The 26,116-nt window shown below is 51.3% G+C and overlaps 2 protein-coding genes across 5 annotated transcripts in view; one reads left to right on the top strand and one right to left on the bottom strand.

The window, feature by feature from the left end:
• Positions 1-1,991, bottom strand: part of OPA1 (OPA1 mitochondrial dynamin like GTPase) — a 66,201-nt gene extending 64,210 nt beyond the window's left edge. For all 4 annotated transcript variants that reach the window (XM_058189348.1, XM_058189350.1, XM_058189349.1 and 1 more), the window contains exon 1: positions 1,897-1,991. In XM_058189348.1, the coding sequence (XP_058045331.1) occupies positions 1,897-1,931 (35 nt within the window). In that variant the 5' untranslated portion in view covers positions 1,932-1,991. The remainder of the gene's footprint in view (positions 1-1,896) is intronic.
• Positions 1,992-9,960: 7,969 nt separating this feature from the next.
• LOC131201442 (probable cation-transporting ATPase 13A4) overlaps positions 9,961-26,116 on the top strand; it is a 93,299-nt gene continuing 77,143 nt past the window's right edge. Inside the window, exons 1-12 of the mRNA XM_058189347.1 lie at positions 9,961-10,113; positions 11,526-11,657; positions 12,641-12,711; positions 12,797-12,877; positions 13,986-14,055; positions 17,962-18,096; positions 18,990-19,062; positions 21,026-21,157; positions 22,066-22,239; positions 22,734-22,891; positions 24,981-25,169; positions 25,833-25,894. Coding sequence (XP_058045330.1) covers positions 11,604-11,657; positions 12,641-12,711; positions 12,797-12,877; positions 13,986-14,055; positions 17,962-18,096; positions 18,990-19,062; positions 21,026-21,157; positions 22,066-22,239; positions 22,734-22,891; positions 24,981-25,169; positions 25,833-25,894 — 1,199 coding nt within the window. The 5' untranslated portion in view covers positions 9,961-10,113; positions 11,526-11,603. The remainder of the gene's footprint in view (positions 10,114-11,525; positions 11,658-12,640; positions 12,712-12,796; positions 12,878-13,985; positions 14,056-17,961; positions 18,097-18,989; positions 19,063-21,025; positions 21,158-22,065; positions 22,240-22,733; positions 22,892-24,980; positions 25,170-25,832; positions 25,895-26,116) is intronic.

Genomic DNA, 26,116 nt, shown 5'->3' with positions numbered 1-26,116 from the left:
GTGGAGTTTCTGCAGTTACCCCCTCATCAACCGCTATATCCCAGGAGGCCGTGGGCAGAGAAGGAGGATTCTGGGGTGCACTTTAAGGGAGGCTCAAAAAAGTAACCGCAGGCAGCCTATAAGAGTCACTTTTTTTTTTTTTTGGAAAAGCACAAAATCTGTGCTGTAACCATCCTCTGCTTCTTTTTTGGGAGCAACAGTTTGCGGTTAGAGGTCTCACAAAACCATTCTACATAGAGACTGTGTGTCCCCCCCACCCCCAGCAGAACATTTGCTCACGTGCAAAAAGTACCGCTCCTAAATCAATGGTAATTTAAAAAACCCACATTATTTCATAGTGATTCAATCTTTAGGCCATAGCCTTCCACAACATGGATCCCTCTGTGTCTGTGGAGATTCTCAGTCATCCAGGTCACGATTGTCCCAAAGGTGCTTTTCAAAAGAAGTCCAGTTGCCTTTCGAAAAGCACCTTCGGATGGAGACCCCTGAAATTTCTCAACAGCTTCTCAAGGGAGACGAAGCCTAAGAAACCTCAAAGGAATTGGCTTGCACTGGTCACACAAGGGAGCATGCTAGAGTTCTTCAACGATCAGCTATGCACAGACAATGAAATAACTTCTTATCCTCACATTTATAAAAATACTGTAGATTTACAATGTTGCTAATTATAATGTCTATAAAAGTGGAATTATGCATTCCACATTTGGACAACCTCTCTTTTTAGCTTGTGAAGATCTTGGCCTAGGCTAGAAGGGAGGCCAGCAAACGTAAGAAAAGGAAAAGTTTAGTGTGTTGCAGTGCTGTGGTTGGGGTTATTACCGTACTACTAATAGTAATATTCAATTTAATATAGCCATCCGCTCTTCTGGGTTTGGTCAGTTTTATTTTGCTTTTATTGAATAGAATTGCCTTGCATATTAAGTTTCTAAATAATTAATCCAGATAGTGGCATCTTAATGTGGGATCCATTTAATGGGCTTTATTATTACAAAAAGCCAAGAGGCTCCAAAATTAGGAGTGCTAGTCTCAACTCAGGGTCTCCTGGTGCCTTATCACCACCACATCACAGCCTCTCTCTCTCTCTGTTTGCCACTGGATCAGTGTCCCTTGGAGGGAGATTCTATAGAGGTTCTCCATCCTCCAAGGACCTGGTGGTCCGCAAGGTGCTTTTCCCAAAAGGCATCTGGACTTTCTTGGGGCTTTTTGTTTCCCTTGAAGGCGTTTCGATTCCCATCCAAGGAGCTTCTCCAGTTCTGAGGAAGGAGGCCTTTTGGGGAGAGCACCTTCTGGGGCGTCGGTTCCCCCGGGAATCACAGCATCACCGCTCCCTTCCTACAACGGGGACAAACCGGCGGCCCGCAGAGCCTCGAAATCCTGACAATCCCCAGCAGGAACGGCTGTGGAGAGGCCGCCGGGCCTGGGCAGGAGGCGGGGAAGCGCAGCGCCGGGCACTGCTGGGGGGCCGGGAGAGGCCGCAAGGGATCTCCCGCGCGGGAATACCGGAGCGGAGGGATCCGTGCCGGGCAGCCTCGGGAGGCATCGGGGGCGCCTCGGCCGAGCGGAGCAAGGCGAGACTGGGCGGCCGGAGGAAGAGCCGTAAGGGGCGCGCATAAGAGCACAAAACGTGCCCACCGTTCCTCTCCTATTGCTTCCTTTCATTATATCCAATTAATATCGTTATCACAGACTTATGCTCATATATATATATATATACATGCTTATATATTGTATAGTTATTTTCATGCTTATGCTTATATAGACGGTCTGACAAATAAAATAAAAGAAGAAGAGCTGCTCCCGGGATCCACGCGGATCCCGATCCCCACATGCCCCGCCCTCCCCCGGCCCCTCAGCCCCGCCGGGCACCAGAAGGCGGGAGTCGCGGCCCGCACTAACCAGGCCGCCGCCGCCGCCGCGCGGGCCCTCCACATCCTGCGCCGCCCGGCCCGGCCGGTCCTTCGCCACCGCCTCCTCGCCCTTCAGCCACTTCCGCTTCCGGCCCAGCGGCCGCCGAAGCGCTGCGCCTGCGCGCCAGGTTCCGGGCAGGGATGCGATTGGGCGGACGCGCCGCGCCGTAGACTCACGAAAGTTTAAGAGGGGTCGCGCTTAGCCGCTCCGTTTCGATCTCGGGTCCCTCGTCTGCCCCCGGTTAGCTCCCGCCGCCCCCGAGTGCTGCCCGGAAGGCTCCGGCGCTGCCTGGACGGAAACGGGCTCCCCAAAGGATCTTCCTCGGTGCCCCTGCGATGGCCGAGCCCGGACAGCCCTAAACCGCAAGTCGGCCTTTCTCAAGCTCAGCAACTCTGGGATCCGCCCCAGCCGGCACACGTGGACTCCAGTTCCCAGGAGCCCCTAGCTAGTGTGCAGGGACTCCAACTCCCAGAATCCCCTGCCAGCCCGGGTTGTCTCCAGTTGCCAGCTCATCCCCCCCAGCCAGTCTGCTGCTTTTTTTATCCATTCAGTCAGTGGCACAAAGAGCTCAATTCTACCACTCAAAAGACATGAGATTTGGAAAGCTGGCAAGGGGGCTGCTCAAGCCTACCTCCTTTTGCCCCCAAGCCCCCCCCCCGTCTCCCTCTGGAAGGCAAAGCACCGCCAACTGCAGAGCCACAAGATTCACCGGGGCCACTTTCTCTGCCAGACCCACAGAGGGCAGCCACTGAAACACCTGCAGTTTGTGACCCACCTTATGGCCTCCATCCCGCCTGAAAAGTGGATCCACCTGTTCATAGTTGGTCCGAACACTTGTGCCCCTTTGGTTTTGCCCCGGCCTTGTATTTGCACTCTAAATTAATAGAATAGTAGAGTTGGAAAGGACCTTGGAGGTTTTCTGAGCAGGAAATCGTGTACCATTTCAGACAAATGGCTGTCTCATATCCTTAAAATTCTCCACTGATGGAGCACCCACAATTTCTGGAGGCAAGCCATTTTGTTTGTTTCTTGCTTCACCCCATAGAAATCCAGTTGCTTCTGGGGGTGTGATCATTTCCTCCCTCCCGGAATGGAAGACCTCTTGGAGGCAGGAGATGCCAAAGGGAGCTTTCTCACAACCTTCCTCTTATCTTGAAAGGACCTGAAGACAGTTTGCTCCAGCAGATCTTTGCATCCATGGTGGTTGGGACACCAATACTTGTTTTACTTCTGTTCTGTGGATCATGTTGTTTTTTTCTTTTTTCTGTGATGTGCATTACCTGACAGAATAACAGAGTTGGAAGGGCCCTCAGAGGTCTTCTAGTCCAGCCCCCTGCGCAAGCAGGAGATCCTCTACCATTTCAGACATATAGCTGCCCAGTCTCCTCTTGAAAACCTCCAGTGATGGAGCACCCACAACTTCTGGAGGCAACTTCTGTTCCATTGTTTGATTGTTTGCATTTGTGGTACCCACAAATAGTAAACAACCCCCCCCCATCCCACTGGATTGGGATTCCACACAAAGCATCTGCTGCCCTTCCTAGTTTCCTGCTCTGCAGAGGGAGAAGCTGAACCCCAGAAAAGCCCAGGATTGGAGCCTCCAGTGTAAGTTGCAGGCCCAGAAGGCCTCATCCCTGGGTGGCTCCCTCTACCTGAGGAGGAGGAGAGGGTTGCTTTGCTGTGTTTTAGGCTGTTAAAATGGATGTTTTAATGTTAAAAGGAGTGGCTCCATTAAGGAGACCAGGAAGAAAAGGCATGTATTTTGGGCAGTGCAGCTGTCACTTGGGGGGCAGGCAGAGGGCCACGGTTGGGGACGGCCGGGGCCCCTCTCCAGTGGTGGGATTCAAATAATTTAACTGCCCTAATGATTTCTTCCAACAACCAGTTCACCAAACTGCTCAGAAAGTTAACAACCGGTTCTCCTGAAGTGGTGCGAACCGGCTGAATCCCACCACTGCCCTTCTCCCATCCACTTGCTTATGACCCAAAGACACCCCCCCCCAGTGATCATCTGAGCATCTGCAGTGGAACCAGCCCAGAGGGGCTTATTCCGGTCACCTGCCGTTTCTGCCTGGTTCTTGGGGAAAGGAACTCCAGTTTTCTGGGGACCTTTCCATGGTGTCCCAGGAGCCCAGCTCAATTTGTGGTGGAATTTCTCTGGAAAAGGGCCCAGGGAGTTCCAAAGAACCAGAAAATAGTTCAGCATTTTCAGTTCAGAAAACAGAAACATTTATTTTGCTGTGAATCACAGGCCATGGATCCACAGTTCTTTTTTGAAGGGTCAGCTTGTCCTCTTCACAGAGTTTCCTCCGTCCTTCCAGGATGCAAAGCAGAGAGTGAAGGACTTGGGGGAGGCCCTCTTGGGGGCATGAAAAGGTGAAGCACCTCCAGGCCTCCTCCGCTCCACGTGGCTTTTCTCCCACAACCAGTGGCCCACCTGGTGGCAGTCACATAATACCTGCCTTTGTCGGAAGACAACCCCCCCCCCAATACATCTCCTAATCTCTGCAGGCAGCCCTCCCCTTTGCCTGGCCTGGAACTTGCCTGGGCAGAGTGGCCCCAACAGGAGGGAGCCTGGTCTCTGGCACTGGAGAAAGGAGGGTGAGGAAAGGTGTTTTCACCTGGAGCTCCAGGGAGGAGCTGTCCCTCAGCAGCAGGAGCCTTGCAGGAGGAAGGTGTGGCCCTGCAGGTTAGCCTGGTATATAAACGGCCCCATCCCTGCCGGCCCAGGAAGGGCTGTTGGGCTGGCAGGCTTGGGGGAACCTCCAGAGACCCACCGGGACAGCTGCCCATGGGGGAGAAGCACGTCGGGAACCACCGGGCCCTGCTCAATGAGGGAGAGGAGGCTGAAATGGTGAGTCTGCCCCACATGCCCCTCTTTCTTCCCCTCCACTGTTGCCTGGGAGGCAGCCTCTTGCTCTGAAGGAGAGCTGTTCGTGCAGGGCTGCCCCCAAAGTGCAATCTGAGCAGCCTCCAGAAGCTCTGGCAATAGGGCAGAGAGGACGGGGGGGGGGGGGGGCGCGAGGACTGTCAGAACGGGCGTGCATAAGTGCACAAAAGTGCCTACCGTTCCTGTCCTATTGTTTCCTTTCAATGTATGAGCTTGTATATAATGATGTGACAAAATAAAAAAAAATAAAAAAGGGAGAAAACCCCTCTCCAAGGAAAGGGGCTTTTTTGCTGAAAGTCTGACCGCTGCTCTCTGCACTGCCAAGCCCTCTGTGGACCTTGACAGTCACCTACCATGAGGCAACTCTTCCTGGGAGGGGGCTGTGTTCCGGAAACAGCAGACACTCCAACCAGGGTGGTCTTCTCTGGCTTTATTGCAAAAAGGTTATAGTTGCTTCCCCTCCGATGTGACATTCATCACCACCTGCACTCAAGAAATTGCCCTGAACTAAGAGATTAACAATAACAGTGTTGGAAGGGACCTTAGAGGTCATCTAGTGCAACCTCCTGCTCACGCAGGAGACCTGTACTAGGGATTCGAACCAACGAAGTGCCGACCTTTCTGATCGACAAGTTCAGTATCTTAGCCACTGAGCCACCTATTCAGGCAAAAAGAGTGACCTGAAGGCAGAACGACGCCCCCCCTAAGTATTGTTGGGGGGGGGATGCCTCGTTTTCCCAGGGGGCTATTCTCCGCTTTGCTAACGGAGCTGTGACCCAGTCCGGGATGAAGCCTCGAAGCCCGCCAGCGGCTGCGGCTGCTGTGCTGGTTTTGCCCGCCGGCTCAGGCTGTCGGGAGGACGGGGGCGCTGTCCCGGCCGCTGCCCGTCGGCTTCCCCTGCCAGTTTTCAGCGGCTGCCTTGTGGGAGTCCCCGCTGGTTCCCCTTCGCCAGCGCGCTTCCAGTCCGCGCTCAGAGGCGCTTTCTGCCTCCCTCCCCCCCGCCCCACGGGCAGTGCTCCCCATCCCGCCCGCAGTCTTCTCCTCTGCTCCCCCTCCCCACTAAAGGAGCAGCCCGGCTCTTCTGTGCCTGGAGCTCGGCGGGGCAGGTGGGAGGGGGGCAACCGAGGACCGACAGGGGGGGCTTCCAACTGCCCCAAGGCCTGTGCGGGAGGTGGACGGGCGGGGCTTCCTCCGGCCTCTTTCGCGGCCAGTCCCGCTGCGGGAAGAGTTGCAAGGAAGAAGGCTCGGTCGGCGTCCTCTGGAAGCCCCGCGCTCAGCCGAACTTCCCCGGCCCTGGCTGCGCTCCTCCCGCGGCCTCCGTCTCCTGTTCCGGCCGAGCGGGAGTGCCTCAGCCGAAGCCCGGCGCCAGCCTTTCGCTCGCCTCGCCTTCTCTCCGCCTGCAAGGCAGACTGGCCGGGAGGCCGCCCGCCCCGCAGCCCTTCGGAAGCGGCGCATGGGCTCTTTTAGGTCCCCGGCCGGAGTCGGGGGGGGGGCCCGAGATGCGGGGCGGGGGAGGCAGCGCAGGCAGGCGGCTCTCCCTGGCAGGCTTTCTGGAGGGGGGCAGGTGGCGAAGGTGCCCAGTTTCTGTATACCCCAGAAGACGGCTACATTTTAAGTTACACATTTACCTTTCATTTTCAGCACTTAGCAATGCCAAGGACACAAGAAGAACCCACACTATAACGTTTAATTTTATATCAAAGTAATATAATATATAATAAATGTTAAAATTAATTCAATTAATATATGATAAGGTTTATTAAGTTAATTGAAACTAATTTAATTAATTTTATATACCACATAAAAGAAAAGATACCTTCATCAAGGTACAACATTTACAACACAATTGATGATCAATATATCAATATAAATCATAAGGATTGCCAGCAACAGGTTTATTAAGGTTTATTAAGTTAATTGAAACTAATTTAATTAATTTTATATACCACCCATCTTGCTGTCAAGTGACTGGCCAGTTTATAACATCAGTACAGGTATCCGGCAGAGGTGCAGATATGAAGCCTTGAGGGAGGGTCTCCACAGGAGATGGCCAAAAGAGAGCTGCAACAGTGTGATTGACAAGGATAATGCATATATCATTGCAGCCATCCTCTTTGATTGTTCCCTGCCTGAGGGCCATTTTCTCAGTGCTGAAATTTGGACTCGGTGCCCGGCCGCGAAGGCTCCCCTGCCCCCTTCTGGCCCTTCCCTCTTTGACAGTCACAGCCCTCCCTTACCTTCGCTTTCGTCCTCCTTGTCCTGCTACAGAAGCAGCTGAGCAGGAGAGAGTTGTAGGCAGGAGCAGCCTGGGATATCGAGGCTCCAGATACTGAGGCCGTCTGTGGCCAAGACACCCAGGAGTCCATTGAAGGGGTTGGGCAAGGGGTCCCGGGTGGCCATTGGGTGTGTGGGGCTCCTCAGCTCCTGCTCCTCAGACCCTTCCAGAACTTCCTCACTCCTGAGCCTCTGCTGCTGAAATGCTTCTTTCTTTGAGACTAAGATGGGCGTGGACCATCCCAAGACCCCCTGGGACATCTCTTGCAGGCCCAGGACTTACAAGGTAACACTCAAGGATCCTTGGATCTAACTGCTCCTCCTTGTGGATGTCTTACCGTAATTTAGCCTCCTCCACCACCACCAGAGGCCCAGCCTTGGAACTCTTCCTCATTGTTAGGGTAGGGCATTCTGGGACTTGGGAGAATAGTTTCTCCAAAGCAAACCAGGAACAGCTCCCTCGTTCTCTTGGGCCAGACCCCAGGGGCTCAGGAGAGAGAGAAAAAAGGGACAGGTGGCCACAGGAAGGAGCCAGGGCTTGAGACGAGAGAGGCCACAGGAACCAATGGTGGTGGCAGCAGGTGGCAGATCCTGCCTGGCAAAGCCCCAGGCAGGGATGGTCCAGTCCCTTGGCAGCCGGAGACAGGGGCCAGCCCTGCGTGTCTGAGGCCATGCTGCTGTTTGGATCAGGTGTTCTTCAGAGACGCCTGCCAAAATATAGGCCAGAGTCACGACCATCCCAAGCAGAATAAAAAGCAGGCAATTAAAAGAAATCCAGGACCAGCAATTACAGCAGTGATTAAAACAATTAAAGCCCAGAGTTCAAAAACCAGGGAGAGATCCAGAAAGGAAGCCCCGTCCGGATGAACCGGTCACTCCCTGCCTTGCATCAGCTGGGAGGGACCTTTGGCATCTACTGGGATGGGACCGGCTGACGGCGGCTGCCAAATTCCTCACACAGACCTCTGGCTCCTTAGAGCTGCACGGCGCTCCTTCAGCCATGTTGGACTTCAATTCCCATCACCCGAGAACCGTGATGGCAAACCTGTGGCACGAGTGCCAGAGGGGGCACGCAGAGCCTTCTCTGTGGGCACATGTGATGTCGCCAGCTGCTCTTCTGGTTTCCGACGCTCCAGTATGTGTGAAGACCAGCTGCCCGGTGTGCGTGTGCATGCCGGGAACCCAAAGACCAGGTGGCCAGCACGCACATGTACACTGGCCAGCTGGCCTTTGGGTTTCCAGGACTCTGGCACACACATGCGTGCGGGCACGCATGCACGTTCCAGTTTTGGGCACTCGGTGATGAAAAGGTTTGCCGTTACTGTCCTAGAACCAGTAGCACCAACAGCAACCTGGGAGAGAGAGGATGGCAGGTGATGTGCAGCTTTTCTGCAGCAGACCACTTGGGGGAAGCTGGGATGACAAGAGCACAGGAAGTCCTCCGCTTAACAGCAATTCGCTTAGTGACCATTTGAAGTTACAACAGCACTGAAAAAAGTGACTTATGACCATTTTTCACATTATGACCATTGGCCACATGATTTACCTTCGGATGTTTCTCAGCTGATTCACGTTTACGACGGCTGCCGTGTCCCCGGGTCACATGATCTCCTTTTGTGACCTTTTGACAAGCGAAATCAACGGGGAAGCCGGATTCACTTAATGGTGTAACTAACTTAACATTTTCAGTGATTCACTTAACAACTGTGGCAAGAAAGGTCATAAAATGAGAAAAAATTCACTTAATTGTCTCGCTTAACAACATAAATTTGGGGCTCAATTGTGGTTGTAAGTCGAGGACTAAAGGCAGGAGGCCTCTCGCTTTGCCCAAAGTTTCCCTTCCCTAAACCGGATGGAACTGGCTAGTTTGATGGAGTCCAGGAACCAACCCGGCATCTGATCTCCTGGAAATGTAATGCAAAACAGTCCCGAAAGGGATTCTCGTGAATTCAAAAGCACTTTGTTAGCTTCCCTTAATCCCTCCTCTGCACTTCAGGCTGCCAAAAATCCTTGTGCCCAAAGCAGAGCTTGGTTCATTTTGGAGGCATCATACTTGTGGCTTGGAGGCCGGCCAAGGAATTTGGCCAGATGCAGGTCAAGGGAAAGAGGCTGAAGTGAGCCTGAAGGACCAGCCCTGAGAGGTCTTCAAAGAAGGGAACGCATTCACACAAACAGGCTGAGCCCAAACACACTTTGTCCACCCAGACATCTATTTGCTCCCCGCCTCTGTTGGACGCTGCCTGAATGGATTTCTAGAGAATGGATTTCCTGTTCATCTCTTGTCGGGGAAATCAGCAAAAGAGTTTTAGCTCAAAAGTAAGCAATGAGTTTCTACAGACGGATCACCATCTCCTCCATCCAGCAGCGGTTACAGTCTTCTTCTGAGAGAAAGCATCATAAACACTTCCTTGATTGATAGGGATACCCTTCCTCCTCCTCCCTTCCAGCACTGATGATGTTAGCTAGTTCAGTCATGAAACATCTGCAAGGAAACCGCCAAACTCAGAGAGTGTCAAGGACCACACAGTCCTCCTCCTCCTCTTCCTGATGTGGTGCTTAAGTCCAGAGCCAGACCTTCTTCCCCCAGGAAGCAGCAGAAACCTCTGAGACTTGGGCAGCAGCCCCGTTTCCATCCGACTTGACGATGCCAATACTGGATCTGGGATCTGCCGTGTGTCACCTGTGGCTACGTAGAGATTCTAGGCTGATTCCCCCCTTTCACTCCACCCCCAAGTTCTGCCATCTCTCCTCCTGCAGGTTGACTGTCTTGAGAACAGCCACAAGATGAGTTTTTACTACGGTAGGACCGAGCCTTGACGCTGACTGAGTAGGAAGGGCCCCCTTTACGGCAAAGTCTTTCTTTCCAGGAGATCTTGGGCTACAAGACCAGGGGCTTCCGGAGGGCCCTATGTCTGGCTGGCTACATCCTGTCCTGCGGGGGCCTCCTGCTTCTCTTCCACTGGAAACCCGAGTGGGACGTCCGGGCCAACTGCCAGCCCTGCAGCTTGGAAGAGGCCGACGTGGTGCTGCTCAGGACCACGGTAGGTGCCTCCGTCCCTTCTCCTGGGAGCTTGCTCTCCAAAGGAGAGCAAATTTGTAACTTGGGGTGGGTGGGTGGGTACAAAGAGTGGGGTTTGACGTTCTCTGAGCTTGGCTGTTTCCTTGCAGTCGTTCCATTACCCAAAGTAGGTAACACCAGCAGTGCCAATCATGCTTAACTGCCAAAGAGGGTGAAGAATGAAAGAAAAACAGAGGAAGAAATTGCAGTTTTGCATTACTGAAAAATTACTGGGGTTTTGAAGACTGGGTGGCTTTCGCTTTTAATCTGGAATCTCCTCTCCTCACCCGAATCAATCATTGTTGCCTTCTTTGAACCATGGTGGGCTGGTTAGCAAAAATGGGACCAGTTGGATAGAAAGATAGAACCAAAAGAACTTCAAAGAACTGAAGGATCGAGAGCCACGATCATTGTGTATTAGCATTAAGGGGCGTGCATAAGAGCACAAACATGCCTACCATTCCTGTCCTATTGTTTCCTTTCATTATATCCAATTAATATAGTTATTACATACTAATGCTTATATATATATATGCTTATATATTATATAGTTACTTTCATGCTTATGCTTATATATACTGTTGTGACAAAATAAATAAATAAATGAGTAGATTTTGGACAGGGAAAGGTTCATCGCAATCTTGAATTAAAATCCTAGAACAGTGTTTCCCCAACCTTCTCTGTTTTAAGATGTGTGGACTTCAACTCCCAGAATACCCCAGCTGCCCATAGTGGGAGCTTAAGTCCACACATCTTAAAATAGAGAAGATTGGGAAACGCTGACCTAGACCAGAGGTCCCCAAACTTGGCAACTTTGGTCTTCCACTCCCAGAACAAGTCTTAAAATTGCTAAGTTTGGGAGGCCTTAATGGAGATGTGCATTAATGCCAACCAGTGGTGGGTTTCTACCAGTTCGCCCTGGTTCGGGAAAACTGGTAGCAGCGGCCGTGGGAGGCTCTGCCCAGCCACCCAGACGTCATCAAATACGATTCACACATGCACTAGCGAACCTGTAGCAAAGGTAAATGAAACCCACCCCTGGGCGGGAGGCTCCACCCACCCACCTGGATGTCATCCTGGACACTCTGCGCATGTGCAGAAGCACCACACATGCACGCCCACAGTTCTGAATCAGTAGCGAAGATAAGTGGAACCCACTACTGATGCCAACCCAGAAGGGGCTCCTGTGAAGAAGGTGCTCAGGTGGGCAGGAGGGTGGATAGCTGCTGGTCTGCAAGGTTGACCTGGGGACCAACAGCAAGCAGCCTTCTGGTGCACCTGGCAGGGAGGGGCCGCTCCACATGGTCTCAGAAAAGGCTTGAGGGCTCCAGGGTGGTTTTTCTCCTCCCCTCCTAGCCTGCATTGTGCTCCTCCATTTCTGCTCTGTTTCCTCAGGATGAATTTCAGATCTGCACCTGGAAAAAGGTGACCTGGATCTCTCTGCCCGCCCACTTGAAGCCCAGCTCTCTTGCCATGGACGACCAGGAGTCGCTCCTCAACAGGGTCACCGAGAAACCCGGGTTCAAGGTAAACAGGGATTCCCATCATCTCGTGGGGCTCTAGAAGCCTTCAAGACAGACAGAAGGATGGTGCGCTGCTCTCACCACTCAGCCCTCCTCTTGGCTTGGAGAACTGCTAGTGGTCCTGCCCTTCAGCTCCAGCAGAAGAAGGCTGGAGCTGGCCACAGCCAAGCCTTTAATCCTCTTACCAGGCTCTGCCGAGCGAGGGGGGCATTGCCAAGCTTCTCCCGTCAGCTGCTGGGAGGTGAAACCAGGACACGTCTCCTCCCCTGGCACAGCAGGTCAGAAATTCACCAGACACTCTCCCTCGAAGCCCCCAGCTCCCATAATCCACAGGCATACTGGCTGAGAGGGGGGAGGCAGTTGTATTCCATACCTTGGTGGGGAGCCAAGTTGGAAAAGGTTGCCCCACCTGGCCTCACTGTCAGCCGGAAACCCCTCGCTTTGCTTCTCAGGGTTACGTGGTGACTTTAATGTGTCTGGATGCCTTTAAAAGAAGCTTCTTGGATGAGAAGTTAAAAAACAAACAAGGAAGTCCAGTTGCCTTTTGGAAAAAGCACCTTTGGGTTAAACAAGTCTTTTTTTCCCCAGAGGGCTTTTTTTCTGCCAGAAACTAGAAGTACATGGTGGAAACCGACCAAAAAAGCCCTTCAAAATTCTCATTCATGTGACCACCGGAGGTTGCAATCAGCCATACATGCAAACAGGTTGCCCTGTGCCCAAACGGGATGACATGATCTGTGGGCATCAAAACTTCATTTTTGAAGTACAGATGCCCACGTCTGTTGTAACTTCAAATGGTCATTAAGTGAGGAGTATCTGTAATAGTTTTTCTTCCCCTCCCTCAAGCTCTCCAGTGCTGCCCCCTCCCCCAGCTGGTTCACCTCTTCCTTAAGCCTAAAGTTTGGTGTGGCCCCCCTCCCCCCCACAGCTTCAGGCCTAGGACCCCCGTCCCCTCACCGTGGTTGCTGTCCTTGCTTGGCTCCACAGGTGCGATCCCTCCAGGTGCAGAAGATCCGGTATGCCTGGGACTTCTCTGCTCGAGAGTTTCGGAAAGTCGGGTGAGTCCAGTTTCAGCCGCTGGGGAAGGAGGTGCAGCCGAAGGAAACTGCCCTCTAACACCAGCGGGGCCCTCTTCTCTTTCAGAGCCCTGGAGGACCATTACAGCTCCCTGGAGATCCATGCCAAGTTTGGGGCAGGGCTGACAAGCCCCCAGCAGGAGCTCAGGTATTCTCATCACTCAGCAGGGCCGGTATACCTGGTCAGGCAGAAAGCCCTGTTGGTGTTCAGGGCTCACCTGGGGTTCAACATGTTGGGAGTGTCGTTGCACATGAGGTCCACCAGACCACCGTCTCCCACGAGGTGGGGTGCCTGCCATTGCTCTTTATGGGAATACTGCCCCACTGGGCTTCTTATTGGTTGAGAGCTTCCCCTCCCAGGCCCAGGCCTCTGCAAGACACGGGGGGGGGGCTTCTCTCCTGCCAGCGGTGAGTCACTTGCCCAGCTCTGCTAGGCTCTGCTGGTTTGTAGTAGCGGCCCATGGAGCTTCTTCCACTTATTTATTTGTGTTGATATGTTTTAATCTGAAGGTTCTCATTGAAGAGTTGTAATTCGATGTGTTACCAATAGAAGAGAATCTTTGTAGCTCAGGATTGAACTGAGGGGTCCTTGACTGGGTGTTTTATTAATATGATTCATTGGGTTAGGGATTTTCTGTCTTCACTGTGAGTGGTATTGTGTTGGGGGGGGTGCACTGAGGGAACTCAACCAATCTCGTACTTATGTTGTGCACTGACAATAAAGATTTGAATTGAATTGACACTCTCTGAGCTTGGAGGTTTTCTTGCAGATGTTTCAGGATCCAACTAAGTGACATCATCAATGCTAGAAACCTCACCAAAAATGTTACCTAGCTGGGTCATGAAACGTTTGCAAGAAAACATCCAAGCTCAGAGGGCACCAACCCCTCAAACTTGAGGGGTCACCTGCAATGTTTTGGGTAGGAGCTGGGATATACAAACACAGGTAGATAAAGGAAGTGATGGGGCAGCTCCCTGCTTCCAGAGGTGGGGGAGGGGCCAGTTCTAATTTGGGAAGGACCTGATGATATCCTCCAGGACAGGTTCTGCTTCAGGAGACAGAAGCAGCTGCACACCTGACAGCAGAAGCTACCCCAAGCCAACTCCAGTCATTGGGAGGAGCTGTTAGGCGACCTCGGGGTCTCCTGTTCCAAGGACAGGCCACTCACTCAGGCCACCTGCAGACTCCAAAATGGCTCTAGTGTTGGCCTTGGAGGGGGATCCCGAGGTCATCTCTTTCCTGTCCATATCCACAGGAGAGAAATCTGTGGCCCCAATGCCATTGACATCGAAGTCACGCCGATCTGGAAGCTGCTGGTCAAGGAGGTACTTTCCTTTCTGTGGATTGGCTTCTCTGGCACGTTCTGTGGGTCAAGGCAGAGAGTGGGTGTCTTGGGCTTCCCTTTCATCCCCACACAAAAGTAGCTCTTTCTCCTTCTGCATCTGAACAGAACAGGAAGGGGCCTTGGAGGTCTTCTAGTCCAGCCCCCTGCTCAAGCAGGAGAGCTGTTAAAATTTCAGACAAATGGCTGTCCAGTCTCTTCTTAAAAACCTCAAGTGATGAAGCTCCCACAACTTCTGAAGGCAAAAGCTATTCTATTGGTTAATTGTCTTCACTGTCAGGAAATTTCTCCTTAATTCCAGGTTGCTTCTCTCCTTGGTTAGTTTTCAACCATTGTTTCTTGTCCTGCCTTCTGGTGCTTTGGAGAATAATTTGACCCCCTCTTCTTTGTGGCAGCCCCTCAAATACTGGAAGACTGCTATCATGTTGCCCCTAATTCTTTTCTCTAGACTGGCCAAACCCAAATCCTGCAACTGTTCTTCATATGTTTTAGTCTCTAGGCCTTAATAATAATAATAATAATAATAATAATAATAATAATAATAATAATAATAATAATAATAATAATAATAATAATATTTTTATTTATAGACCGCCCATCTCCCAAAGGACTCAGGGCGGTGTACAGCCACAAATAAAATACAGAAAGAAAACAACAATACAAAACTAAAAACAACCCTTAAAAAACCTATTTAATATGGCTACTTATAGATAAAAATATTCCCTCTAAAATTTACTAAAAAATTTAAAACCCATAAATCAATTTAATAATATAAAATTTAAGCGAGTCCAGCAAGACGAAATAAGTAGGTTTTAAGTTCGCGGCGGAAGGTCCTAAGGTCAGGTATTTGTCGGAATCCAGGGGGAAGCTCGTTCCATAGGGTAGGAGCCCCCACAGAGAAGGCCCTCCCCCTGGGGGCCGCCAACCGACATTGCTTGGCTGATGGCACCCTGAGGAGCCCCTCTCTGTGAGAGCGCACTGGTCATTGGGAGATAGACGTTGGCAGTAGACAGTCCCGTAGGTATCCCGGTCCTAAGCCATGGAGCGCTTTAAAGGTAGTAACTAACACCTTGAAGCGCACCCGGAATACAACAGGCAGCCAGTGCAGTCTGCGCAGGATAGGTGTTACATGGGAGCTCCGAACTGCTCCCTCAATAACCCGTGCAGCCGCATGGACTAGCTGGAGTCTCCGGGTGCTCTTCAAGGGGAGCCCCATGTAGAGAGCATTGCAATAGTCCAGACGAGAGGTAACGAGAGCATGAGTGACCGTGCATAGGGCATCCTGGTCCAGGAAAGGGCGCAACTGGTGGATCAGGCGAACCTGATAGAAAGCTCTTCTGGAGACGGCTGTCAAATGGTCTTCGAAAGACAGCCGCCCATCCAGGAGCACACCCAAGTTGCGCACCCTCTCCATCGGGGCCAATGACTCGCCCCCAACAGTCAGCCGCGGCTGCAGCTGACTGTACCGGGGTGCCGGCATCCACAGCCACTCCGTCTTGGAGTGATTAAGTTTGAGCCTGTTCCTCCCCATCCAGATCCGTACGGCTTCCAGGCATCGGGACAGCACTTCGGTAGCTTCGTTGGGGTGGCCTGGGGTGGAAAAGTACAGCTGTGTATCATAAGCGTACAGTTGGTATCTCACCCCAAAACCACTGATGATCTCACCCAGTGGCTTCATGTAGATGTTGAACAGGAGAGGCGAGAGAATCGATCCCTGCGGCACCCCACACATGAGGCGCCTCGGAGTCGATCTCTGCCCCCCTGTCAACACCGTCTGCGTCCGGTCAGAGAGGTAGGAGGAGAACCACCGATAAACGGTGCCTCCCACTCCCAACCCCTCTAACCGGCGCAGCAAGATACCATGGTCGATGGTATCAAAAGCCGCTGAGAGGTCTAATAGGACCAGGGCAGAGGAGTAACCCTTATCCCTGGCCCTCCAGAGATCATCCACCAACGCGACCAAAGCCGTCTCCGTACTGTATCCGGGCCGGAAGCCGGACTGGAACGGGTCTAGATAGACGGTTTCATCCAGGTACTGGGGTAGCTGACGTGCCACCACACTCTCTGCAACCTTCGCTGTAAAGCATCAAGTCATCTTGATCATCTTAGTTGCTCTTAGTTGCACCTTCATCATTCCTTGGTGGTTCTGTGCATCTGCACTTTGTGGATCATCTTCAGATAGCAGAAAATAATTGTAGCTGGTTCCTCCTTTGAGTCTTGGTTTGTCCACTGTCCCTCCTGGCAACACGTTGTCCACCTCCTCCTCCCCAGCTTCCTTTTTGGTAGAGGAGGTACTGGAGGCCTCCTAGAACTCCCACAGGGGAGGCCTTCTGAAGTCTTCCCACCAGCAGGGTTCTTCTTCCCTTGTGGCTTTAGAGATTGCACCCTGTAGGATTTCTCCAGCACAGATGCCTTCTGGCTCATCTCCAAGGGTTTATTTGACTGCTGTCTTCACCAGCTTTGCTCCTGACATGTTAAAAAGTTCAGATCCGGTCTGCACGGCTTTTCCAGGCTTTAGGTTCCTGACTTGTCAGGGAGTTTTCTGGTTGTGTTCACTTTATGAGCTCACGGCTAATTGCTCCTGCACTTCTTAAAAAGTCAGAATGACAGAGTTGGAAGGGACTTTGGAGGTCTTATTGTCCAACTTCCTGCTCAAGCAGGAGAACCTCTATCATTCCAGACAAATGGTTGTCCAAGCTCTCCTTAAAAACCTCCAGTGTTTGAGCATCCATAACTTCTGAAGGAAAGCTATTCCACTGATTAATTGTTCCGACCATCCGATAGTTTCCCCTTAATTCCCGGTTGCTTCTCTCCTTGATTCTTTTCCATCGGTTGATTCTTGTCCCGCCTTCTGGATATTTTGGAGAATAGGCTGACCTCCAGTCTTCTGTGGGCAGCCATCCTCACCGTTGGGGCCAATGAATTTTCAGCCCTGCGGATTCATCTCTGCACTGAGGTCTCCCGGCCACCTTTCTGCCCATTGCCAATGACCTTGTGGCAGAGAGCAACTGAGAGAACTTGGGTGGGCAACGCGGGGCAGGGGGCTCCTCCCAATTCAACATTTCCTGCCGGGGACGAGCCGCTTAGGTGCCAACCCAGCTGAGCAGCCCTGTGGAGGAGCCCTGGCAGAACCAGGGCAAAGCTACATTTCCTGCTGCTTTTTGAGAGCCAGATTAGCAGCTCAATCAACAAAGCATTTATTCACCCAGAACGTTCTGTCTTTTCCAGAATAGCAATTCTTGTTTCTGCAGCTCTGGGCAATTCCTATTATGATTTTCTGAACCCGGTCAAGTTGTTTAATCTTAGTTAAAATTCTGCTTACAAAAAGGCCCCAAGAGATCCCAAATGAATTCCTTTCTGAGAGGGTCACATGGTTTTTCTTTGTGCCAGGGGGAAGATGTGAAGTGAGGGACACAGCCCTGTACTCGGCCACCCTACTCTGCCTTTTGGCCAGGCAAGGAGTCAAGGATTGTGCTCCGTTCAAGTCTGTTAGAGCACCCAGAATGTCTGGAGACAACCTCTGTTCCACTGGTTGATTGTTCTCACTGTGAGGAAATTTCTCCCTAGTTCTAGGTTGCTTCTCTCTTTGATTAGTTTCCATCCATTGCTTCTTGTCCTGCCTTCTGATCCTTTGGAGAATAGACCCCCCCCACTCTTCTTTGGGGCAGCCCCTCAAATATTGGAAGAGTGCGATCATGTCTCCCCTAGTCCTCCTTTTCACTAGACTGGCCACACCCAATTCCAGCAATGGTTCTTCATATGTTTTAATCTCCAGTCCCCCAATCATCTTTGCTGCTCTTCTCTGCAGGTTTTTTAGGGTCTCAACCTGTTTTTTGTTTGTATTATGGTGACCTAACCTAACCTCCGGGTATCTTTCTTTCTTTTCTAGGTGCTGCACCCATTTTATATCTTCCAAGCCTTCAGTGTCTGCTTGTGGTTTGCAGAGAACTACATTGAATATGCTGTGGCCATAATCATCATGTCCTTCCTTTCCATTTCACTTACTGTGTATGACCTCAGAAAGGTGAGCACCTACCTGCCCTTCCCTGTTTACCAGAACGTCTTCTCATCAACAGCCTTACGTATTGAGGAGCAGCTGATGGGTTCATGCCAAGAGATTCTGTCTCATCTTCCTGGAAAGGCCTCTCCTCATTCTGCTGGCAGCATGGAAGTTTCTGGCTTCTGTCAGCGTTCCAGCTGCCCCCCAGGATTTGCTAGCCCTACAAGAGCTCAAATTCATGGAACATTTGCTGGGTTGGAGCCTTGGGCTGCCCCTCAGGTGCTTCTTGGATCTGGATGAATTTTGCCAGCTGCTTCAGGAGTCTCCCAACATTTGTGGAGCATTTCCTGGTGGCCTACTAGGAACAGGAGGTGACCTGGGTTCAACAAAATTGCTCCAAATTGTGGGTAGACCCTGGGTTTACCAAGAAATTCTAAAAGTTGAAGTATTACAAGTGATCCTGGAAGAAGACAAGAAGGAATTGTGAACTTCACCAGACCTGAAGGTTGAATGCCAGTTCAGGATCTCCTCCTCCTCCTCCTCCTCCTCCTCCTCCTCCTCCTCCTCCTCCTCCTCCTCCTCCTCCTCCTCCTCCTCCTCCTCCTCCTCCTCCCTCCTCCTTCCTTATCTTACCCCTCCTTTCTTGCCGTTATTTTCCAGGAACTAGGGAAGATTCCTTTGGAGATGCTTCCCATTCCCCATTCCTTCTGTGGGCTGGGGTGTCTCTTATTTGGCCATCACCCTGGCTGCACCTCTTCCCCCTCTGATCTCTCTAGGATATTCCAATAGACCATTACATGTTAGCTGGTGGCACCTTTCTAGCCAGCTGGCAGAGACCTTACCCATCTGCCCACTGGTTGGCATGTCCCCCTGTCCCTCTCTTTCCTGATCTGATTCTCCCTTTGCTCCTAACATAGCAATCTGTGAAGTTGCACCAGCTGGTGGAATCCCATAATCGTGTCCTGGTCAAGGTGTTCAGGAAACAGACAGGTAAGCAGCCCAAGAGGTCTCCATCATTCACTTTCATTCATTTTGTCTGTGTCTGACCCAGAGATGAGAGAGAGCCCTGAGGAGGTTACAAAATTGAGTTCACACCACTCCAAATAGAGTTTTCCAATAGTTCTTTTATTCTTTTGTTATTCAGACAAAAGGCAAGGCAAGTATGCAATTAAGCTTAACCAGTTCCTTTATATTTATACATATAGAGTATATCTGTGTTACTTATCTAATTTCAAAGTTAGCTTACTACAATAAGATGGTAGAGCTGCGGTGGCGCAGTGGTTGGAGTGCAGTACTGCAGGTTACTTCTGCTGACTGCCGGCTGTCTGCAATTTGGCAGATCGAATCCCACCAGGCTCAAGGTAGACTCAGCCTTCCATTCTTCCAAGGTCAGTAAAATGAGGACTCAAATTGTTGGGGGCAAGAGGCTGACTCTGCTTAGAGAGCAGTGTAAAGCACTGTAAAGCGGTATATAAGTGCTATTGCTATGCCCAACTAGGCTATTAATAAGGCTACTCAAATTGCTCTAAGTATCATTGCCCAGCTAGGCAACAGTCAAGGCTGACTCGGATTCTCACCTGTAATTCTTCTCTGAACTTGACAACAGAAAAGGAAGGGAGGGGGTGGAATTCCTGGGGGAGTTGCGGGGGGGGGGGGAGCTGAGGGATCCAAGCCATCCGGCTGAGCCTGAGAAAGTTCCTACACTCCAAGGTCATGTTATGGGAACTTTCCGACCACAGCACAGGCTGTTTCTCAAAACACAAATAATGCATTGGATTGGTGGGCAATGGACAGTGGGGGGCGGGCTAATGGGGAAAAGGGAATTTACCTATGCTGCTTCCTATGGGAACCTTTAGAATTGGCTTTGCTTCTTCTGTGCCTCTATGGATCCATAGTAAAGTTACACTCTTGGTAAAGTTATGTCCCAGGAGTTTCTTTTCCTGCAAATGCCAGTGGGACGGGTGACAGCTACACATTCACGCAATGCTCACCTACACCCTCAGGCGATCAGGCTGCATTATAGTGGGCTGGGAAGCAGACTAGGGGCGTCCCCTGCTCTGACAAGAGTCGACTGGCACTTTGGGGATCTGGGTTCCTTCCAGTCCAGTGGTGGGTTGCTCCCGGTTCTGTCTGGTTCTATAGAACCGGTAGCAAAACCGGTGGGAGGCTCTGCCCACCCGCCCCGACATCATCAAGGGTGATCTACGCATGCGCAGAAGCAAGCGAAGCGAGAGAGCGTGGGCGCTCCTGTCGTGAACCAGTCGTACAGATAAATAGAACCCACCCCGTTCCAATTTTCTCTTTATACTCAGCTTGGTTACTCTGAATTCACATGTATGGGGCGTATCTTGTCCCAGGCACGTCAGGAACCCCACATTCTCACTCCGTGCTCCAGGACTCTGTGAAAAATGCCATCCACGGCATTCCTTGCGCACCCACTAATGTTCCACTTGGTATCCTCAGCAATAATTCACTCATACACACATCCAGGATAAGAGATACACACATTCCAGCAATGGGAGATTCCCGGTGGGTTCACCAAAAGGTACTACAGGCTCACTATATTCATGATGCATTCTAATATACTACTGTATATATATATCACATTTGTCATCTATCCATAGCATATAACATATAAAATGGGGCCAGAACCGGAACTTGCGAGACCCCTCAGCAGCTGCAGAGCGGTAGGCGAGGGTCCTGCCTGGGAGAGGCATTAGCGCCGGGGAGCCCCATTCCTGCCTGAGGAGCAGCAGCACCCCAAAGGCAGGAGCTAAGCTGTCCAGCTAGAAGGGGCCACAGACGGCTTGGGTAGAGCAGGCGAAGGAGGCGAAGCAGGGCCTTCCTTGGGGAGCCAGCCCCCCAAGAGACCCGAAGGGCTGCAACACGACTGCTGCCTTTTGCAGAAAGAGCTCAGAATCCCCCCTCCCTCAAAGGCTCTCTTTTCTGACAGGCATCCAGGAGGTGGAATCCCGCCATCTGGTGCCCGGAGACACCCTGATCCTGGATGAGGGCAGAAGCCTGCTGCCCTGCGATGCCGTCCTGCTCAGCGGCCAGTGCATCGTGAATGAAGGCATGCTGACAGGTAAGCGGTGTGACGGCCTCTCCCATTGATCTTCGCCCAAAGTCTCAGCACAAAGGGATGGAGCAGCTCCTCAATTTGGTGGTGGGGAGACTTCTGGCTCAGTAGGAGGCATTACACCCCTCACTCCCTTCACGGCAGCTACATGCAGTGTGCTTGGTTAGAATCCAGGGGAGGGCAGGGGACAGATGGACGATGACAGGACTCTCCCAGGCCCTGCTGATTGAACCCAAGGAAGCCTGAATGCTGCTGGGAACATTTTGAATCGCCTTGTATTTCATGCACGTAAAGCCTGCAAAATAGAAAACTTGTTGTAGTGCTATGTGCGTAATATTGCGTGGAATTGTCAGGTTCACAAATGAAGGTTCAGTTAAAGTGATTTATTGCTAAAAGCCTCTGCAAAATTATCCAGTGGAAAAGAAGCTGCCTCTAGACGTTGTGGGAGCTTCATCACTGGAGGTTTTTAAGAAGAGACTGGACAATCATTTGTCTGACATGCTTTAGGGTCTCCTGCTCGAGCAAGGGGTTGGACTAGAAGACCTCCAAGATCCCTTCCCAACTCCCTCATTGTGTTATTCTTTTCTTGTAATTGCAGCGAGAACATGCTCCCAGTAATACATTTAAAGTGTCACGTCCATGTGATATTGCCCCAGCCAACAGCTGGCTCATCTTAAAGTCATTTTTAACTGCTGCAGTTTTAAAGTAGTCTTTACCCCACTTCTCACAAGGTTATTTTCTTGCCACGTATATATCACACACACTTCACTGATAATGAGGTTGTTAGTGAGGTTGAGGGGGCCGTGACTACACACGCACGCACACAAAGAGCAGCTCATCCTTCGCCGTCTGTCTTTGGAGCCATGACGGTGGAGTGGGGGCATGGCTGAGTCTCCCTTTTATGCCTCCTCCAGGGGAAAGCCTTCCCGTCACCAAGACCAGCCTGCCCCGTGACTGTAAGAGCAGCCAGCCGTGGCATCTCAGCTCCTCCGAGGATAGCAAGAGGCACCTTCTGTTCTGTGGGACAGACGTTATCCAGGCCAGGGAAGGTGATGGAGGACCGGCAAGGGCCGTCGTGCTGCGGACTGGTGGGTGAACAGGCATCTCATATTGTGTGGATGGCGTAAGCTGGACAGTGGAAGGTGGATCTTCCCCTCTCCCCCAAACCTGAACTCTTCTGGAAGGGGTCCCAGCCCCTTCATTAAACTGTCTGATTCTGGCATCCTTTCGGTCAGGGTGGGGTGGATAGTGTCTCCCTCTGGATATCCAGATCTCCTCCAGGTGCCTTCTGAACTGGGTTTCAGTCAGAGTGACCTCCGGTGGCTCAGGATGATTCAGTCGTGTCCACCACCTCCAGAAAGCACCTTCCCATTTATGCTCATCCTGATCCAGGTAGGGTGGGAAGCCTCTGTCCTTCAGTCTGGTCTCTGGTGTGCTGCCTTCCTCTTCTTCCACCTTGCCTCCACTCTGGACTCTTCAGGAAGTGAGCAATAAACATGTGAGCCCAACCTGCCTTCCCTCACCTCCCAGCCTTAGGAGGCCTCTAAGGATCACTGCTCCTCTCTCTTCTTCACCATCTCAGGTTTCAACACAGCCAAGGGAGACCTGGTGAGATCCATCCTGTATCCCAAGCCGATGAACTTCCGCCTCTATAGGGATGCCATGCAGTTTCTCCTGTGCCTCGTGGTGGTGGCTGGCATCGGGATGGTCTACGCAATCTGTGTCTTTGTAATCAACGGGGTGAGCAGTGGGGGAAGGGCAGAGGCTGCCCAGGGGCTTCTGGGTGTGTGTGCAAATATGGAGGCTCCTGCCTTGCTCAGTTAGCCCTGTTGGTGGCTCTACATACAAATCCATGGTTCAAGCAACAGTTCAGAATCCATAATTATCTCATAGCTTTAGTGTAGGTCAGGGGACTCCAACCTTGGCCACTTTAAGGCTTCAACTCTGGGAATTCCCCAGCTGGCCCTGGAATTCAAGCCCACAGGTCTTAAAGTGGCCAAGGTTGGAGACCTCCTGGTTTAGAAGGATCTAGATTAAGGCTAGGTTCTATCCACCAGATTGGGTAAAGAGCAGGGGTAAAATGCTCCCGGTTTGGAACGGATCACGTGATCTGGTAGCGATCGTGGCCAGTGGTTCAGTGATCTGGTAGCAATGGGGGAGCATAGTTCCACCCACCTACCTGGGTGTCATTACTTCCTGGTTTTAACCAGGAAGTAATGTGTTTGTTACTTTCTGCGCATGCGCAGAAGGTCTGCATGCACATGTGACCCGTGCGGTGGGTGCACTTCCAAACCGGTAAGGAAGGTAAGTAGATTTCACCCCTGGTAAAGAGGACCCACTGCAGACCCCTTCCCTTAAATGTTGCCATCTAGTGGGATTTGGGAAGGATGCCCTTTCCATAGCAGCCCCTCCTCTCTGGGGCAGTTTCCCCCTTGAGATCTGGTAGGCCCTCTTCATCTTCTGGAAAGCCATCAAAAACTGCCTCCCCCTCCCCAAAAGCTGATGCCTGTGGGATTGTACAGATGAATGGGTGTAAAGTGCCTGATTCATCTCAATTTCCCCCCATTATTTTTATTACTGATTTTACTATTGTTATTAGCTACCCAGAATTTATTTATTTATTTATTTATTTATTCGATTTGTATACCGCCCTTCTCCCGAAGGACTCAGGGCGGTTCACAGCCAATAAAAATACGTATAATACAAGTTAAAAACAATATAAAAACCTGATTCAATATATGGCCTAAAAATTGAAATAAGATTAAAAAACCCATTTTTTAAATTTTTTAAATTTGAATTTTATATCCCGCCCTTCTCCGAAGACTCAGGGTGGCTTACATTGTGTTAAGCAATAGTCTCATCCATTTGTATATTATACAAAGTCAACTTTATTGCACCCAACAATCTGGGTCCTCATTTTACCTACCTTATAAAGGATGGAAGGCTGAGTCAACCTTGGGCCTGGTGGGACTTGAACTTGCAGTAATTGCAAGCAGCTGTGTTAATAACAGACTGCTTTAGTCTGTTGAGCCATCAGAGGCCCCTATTTAAAAACCCCATTAAAAAACTACATTTAAGCTAACCCTGCGCGATGGAACAAAAGCGTTTTCAGCTCGCGGTGGAAAGGTCCGGAGGTCGGGGAGTTGACGAAGCCCCGGAGGCAGCTCATTCCAGAGGGCAGGAGCCCCCACAGAGAAGGCCCTCCCCCTGGGGGTCGCCAGCCGACATTGTTTGGCTGACAGCACCCGGAGGAGGCCCTCCCTGTGGGAGCGCACAGGTCGATGGGAGGCTACCGGTGGCAGTAGGTGTTCCCGTAAGTAACCCGGTCCTATGCAATGTGTTCCATTTTCAAATTTTATGCCAATTGTGTTCCACTTTCAAATTTGCCAAGAAAATTGTGAGGCTGGTTAGTCCAGGCAATTGCCAGGAATTAACCAAAAGGCACCCCATAAATAAATAATTAATAAATCCATCCATCCATCCCGATTCCAGTACGTGAAGGATGACATTGATTGGATCCATCAGTTTTTGGGTCCCTCAGCCAGTCACCTGTGACCCTTGGATGTTTCAAATGACCATTCCCACAATCACATGCTATTGGCCATGCTGGCTTGGGCTGATGAGAGTCAAAGTCCAAAACATCTGGAAGGCAGCTGGTTGCCTCCTTGGCCTTCCTGGGAAGCTGACATTTCGGAAAACCTTCTTGCCAAGGATTTTCCTGGCATGAGGATGAGAGCTGGTGGAGCACCCACATTCGTTGGCATCTGGTCATGGCATCCCTGCCTGTCCTTGCTTACTGCTGCCCTCCTTCCTCCCGTGTGTCCGTTAGCAAGAGGCAGGAGAAGTGGTGAAGAAAGCCCTGGACGTCATCACCATCGCAGTGCCTCCAGCTCTGCCCGCTGCACTGACCACAGGGATCATCTACACCCAGAGGAGGTTGAAGAAAAAGGGGATTTTCTGCATCAGCCCCCAGAGGATCAATGTATGTGGCCAGCTGAACCTCATCTGCTTCGACAAGGTGAGCGTTTTCACTCCCGAGGGAGCCACGAATTTCAGCTTGAAGGTGCTGGGAGACAAATGCAGTTGATGCCAACAGTCCATGACCCTATCTACGCATCTCCTCCTCTGCCATCTCCACTTTCCCAAGATCAGGGTCTTCTCCAAGGAGTCCTCTCTTCTCACTTGGTGGTCAAAGTATTTGAGCTTCGGCTTTCAAAGGACAGTCTGGGTTCCCCTCACACCCAACCAGTAAGACCTGCCAGCCATTGAGAGGGAGACAGACCGGGAAACTGAGTCCAGAGGAAGAGGAGAGCCATTTTTGTGGAGGAGGCAGGCTCTAGTAACCTTGCAAGTCCCCCTTTTTCTAACCCAGGGGTAGAGTTGGAAAGGGAGGAGCCGATCTGAGTTTTCCCCACAACCCCTGGCCTTCGCACCTGCTTCTTCTGCCTCCCAAATGGAGCCTCCCTGGCTTGCAGTTATAAACAAAGGCTTGTGCATAGTTCAGAAACTCAGGAGATTTCTCCGTGAGGTCAGATCTGTGGCCTGGTGATCCTGAACCCCCAAGAAAGCCCAGAAGGGCACCAGGGAGGGTTTGAAGCACCCCCTCCTTTGCCCTGCATCCTGACCGTGCCCCCTTGTTTTGTCCTCGTCTTGACTCCGGCACCTATGGACCCACCTGCAGACGGGCACCCTCACCGAAGACGGGCTGGACCTGTGGGGCATCATCCTGGCTGAAGAAAAGAGGTACCCAGCTCTGGATTTCTGCTCTCTGGCCATTTTTTTCTTTAAAAATTCAATTAACTGCTATACTTGAGAAGTGGAGCATACAGGGAGTCCTCAACTTATGACCAAAGTTGGGGCCACAATTTCCATTGTTAAGCGAGGCAATCGAACAATCACATCACTTAGGGATGGAAATTCTGTCCCCAGTTGTCCAGATTATCCCCAGAGGAGTCACATCCAATT

Source organism: Ahaetulla prasina, chromosome 6 (assembly GCF_028640845.1).
Source record: "Ahaetulla prasina isolate Xishuangbanna chromosome 6, ASM2864084v1, whole genome shotgun sequence".
Classification (NCBI taxonomy): Eukaryota; Metazoa; Chordata; class Lepidosauria; order Squamata; family Colubridae; genus Ahaetulla; species Ahaetulla prasina.
Note: the sequence above shows the minus strand (reverse complement) of the source record. Positions and strands in the feature narration are given on the sequence as shown.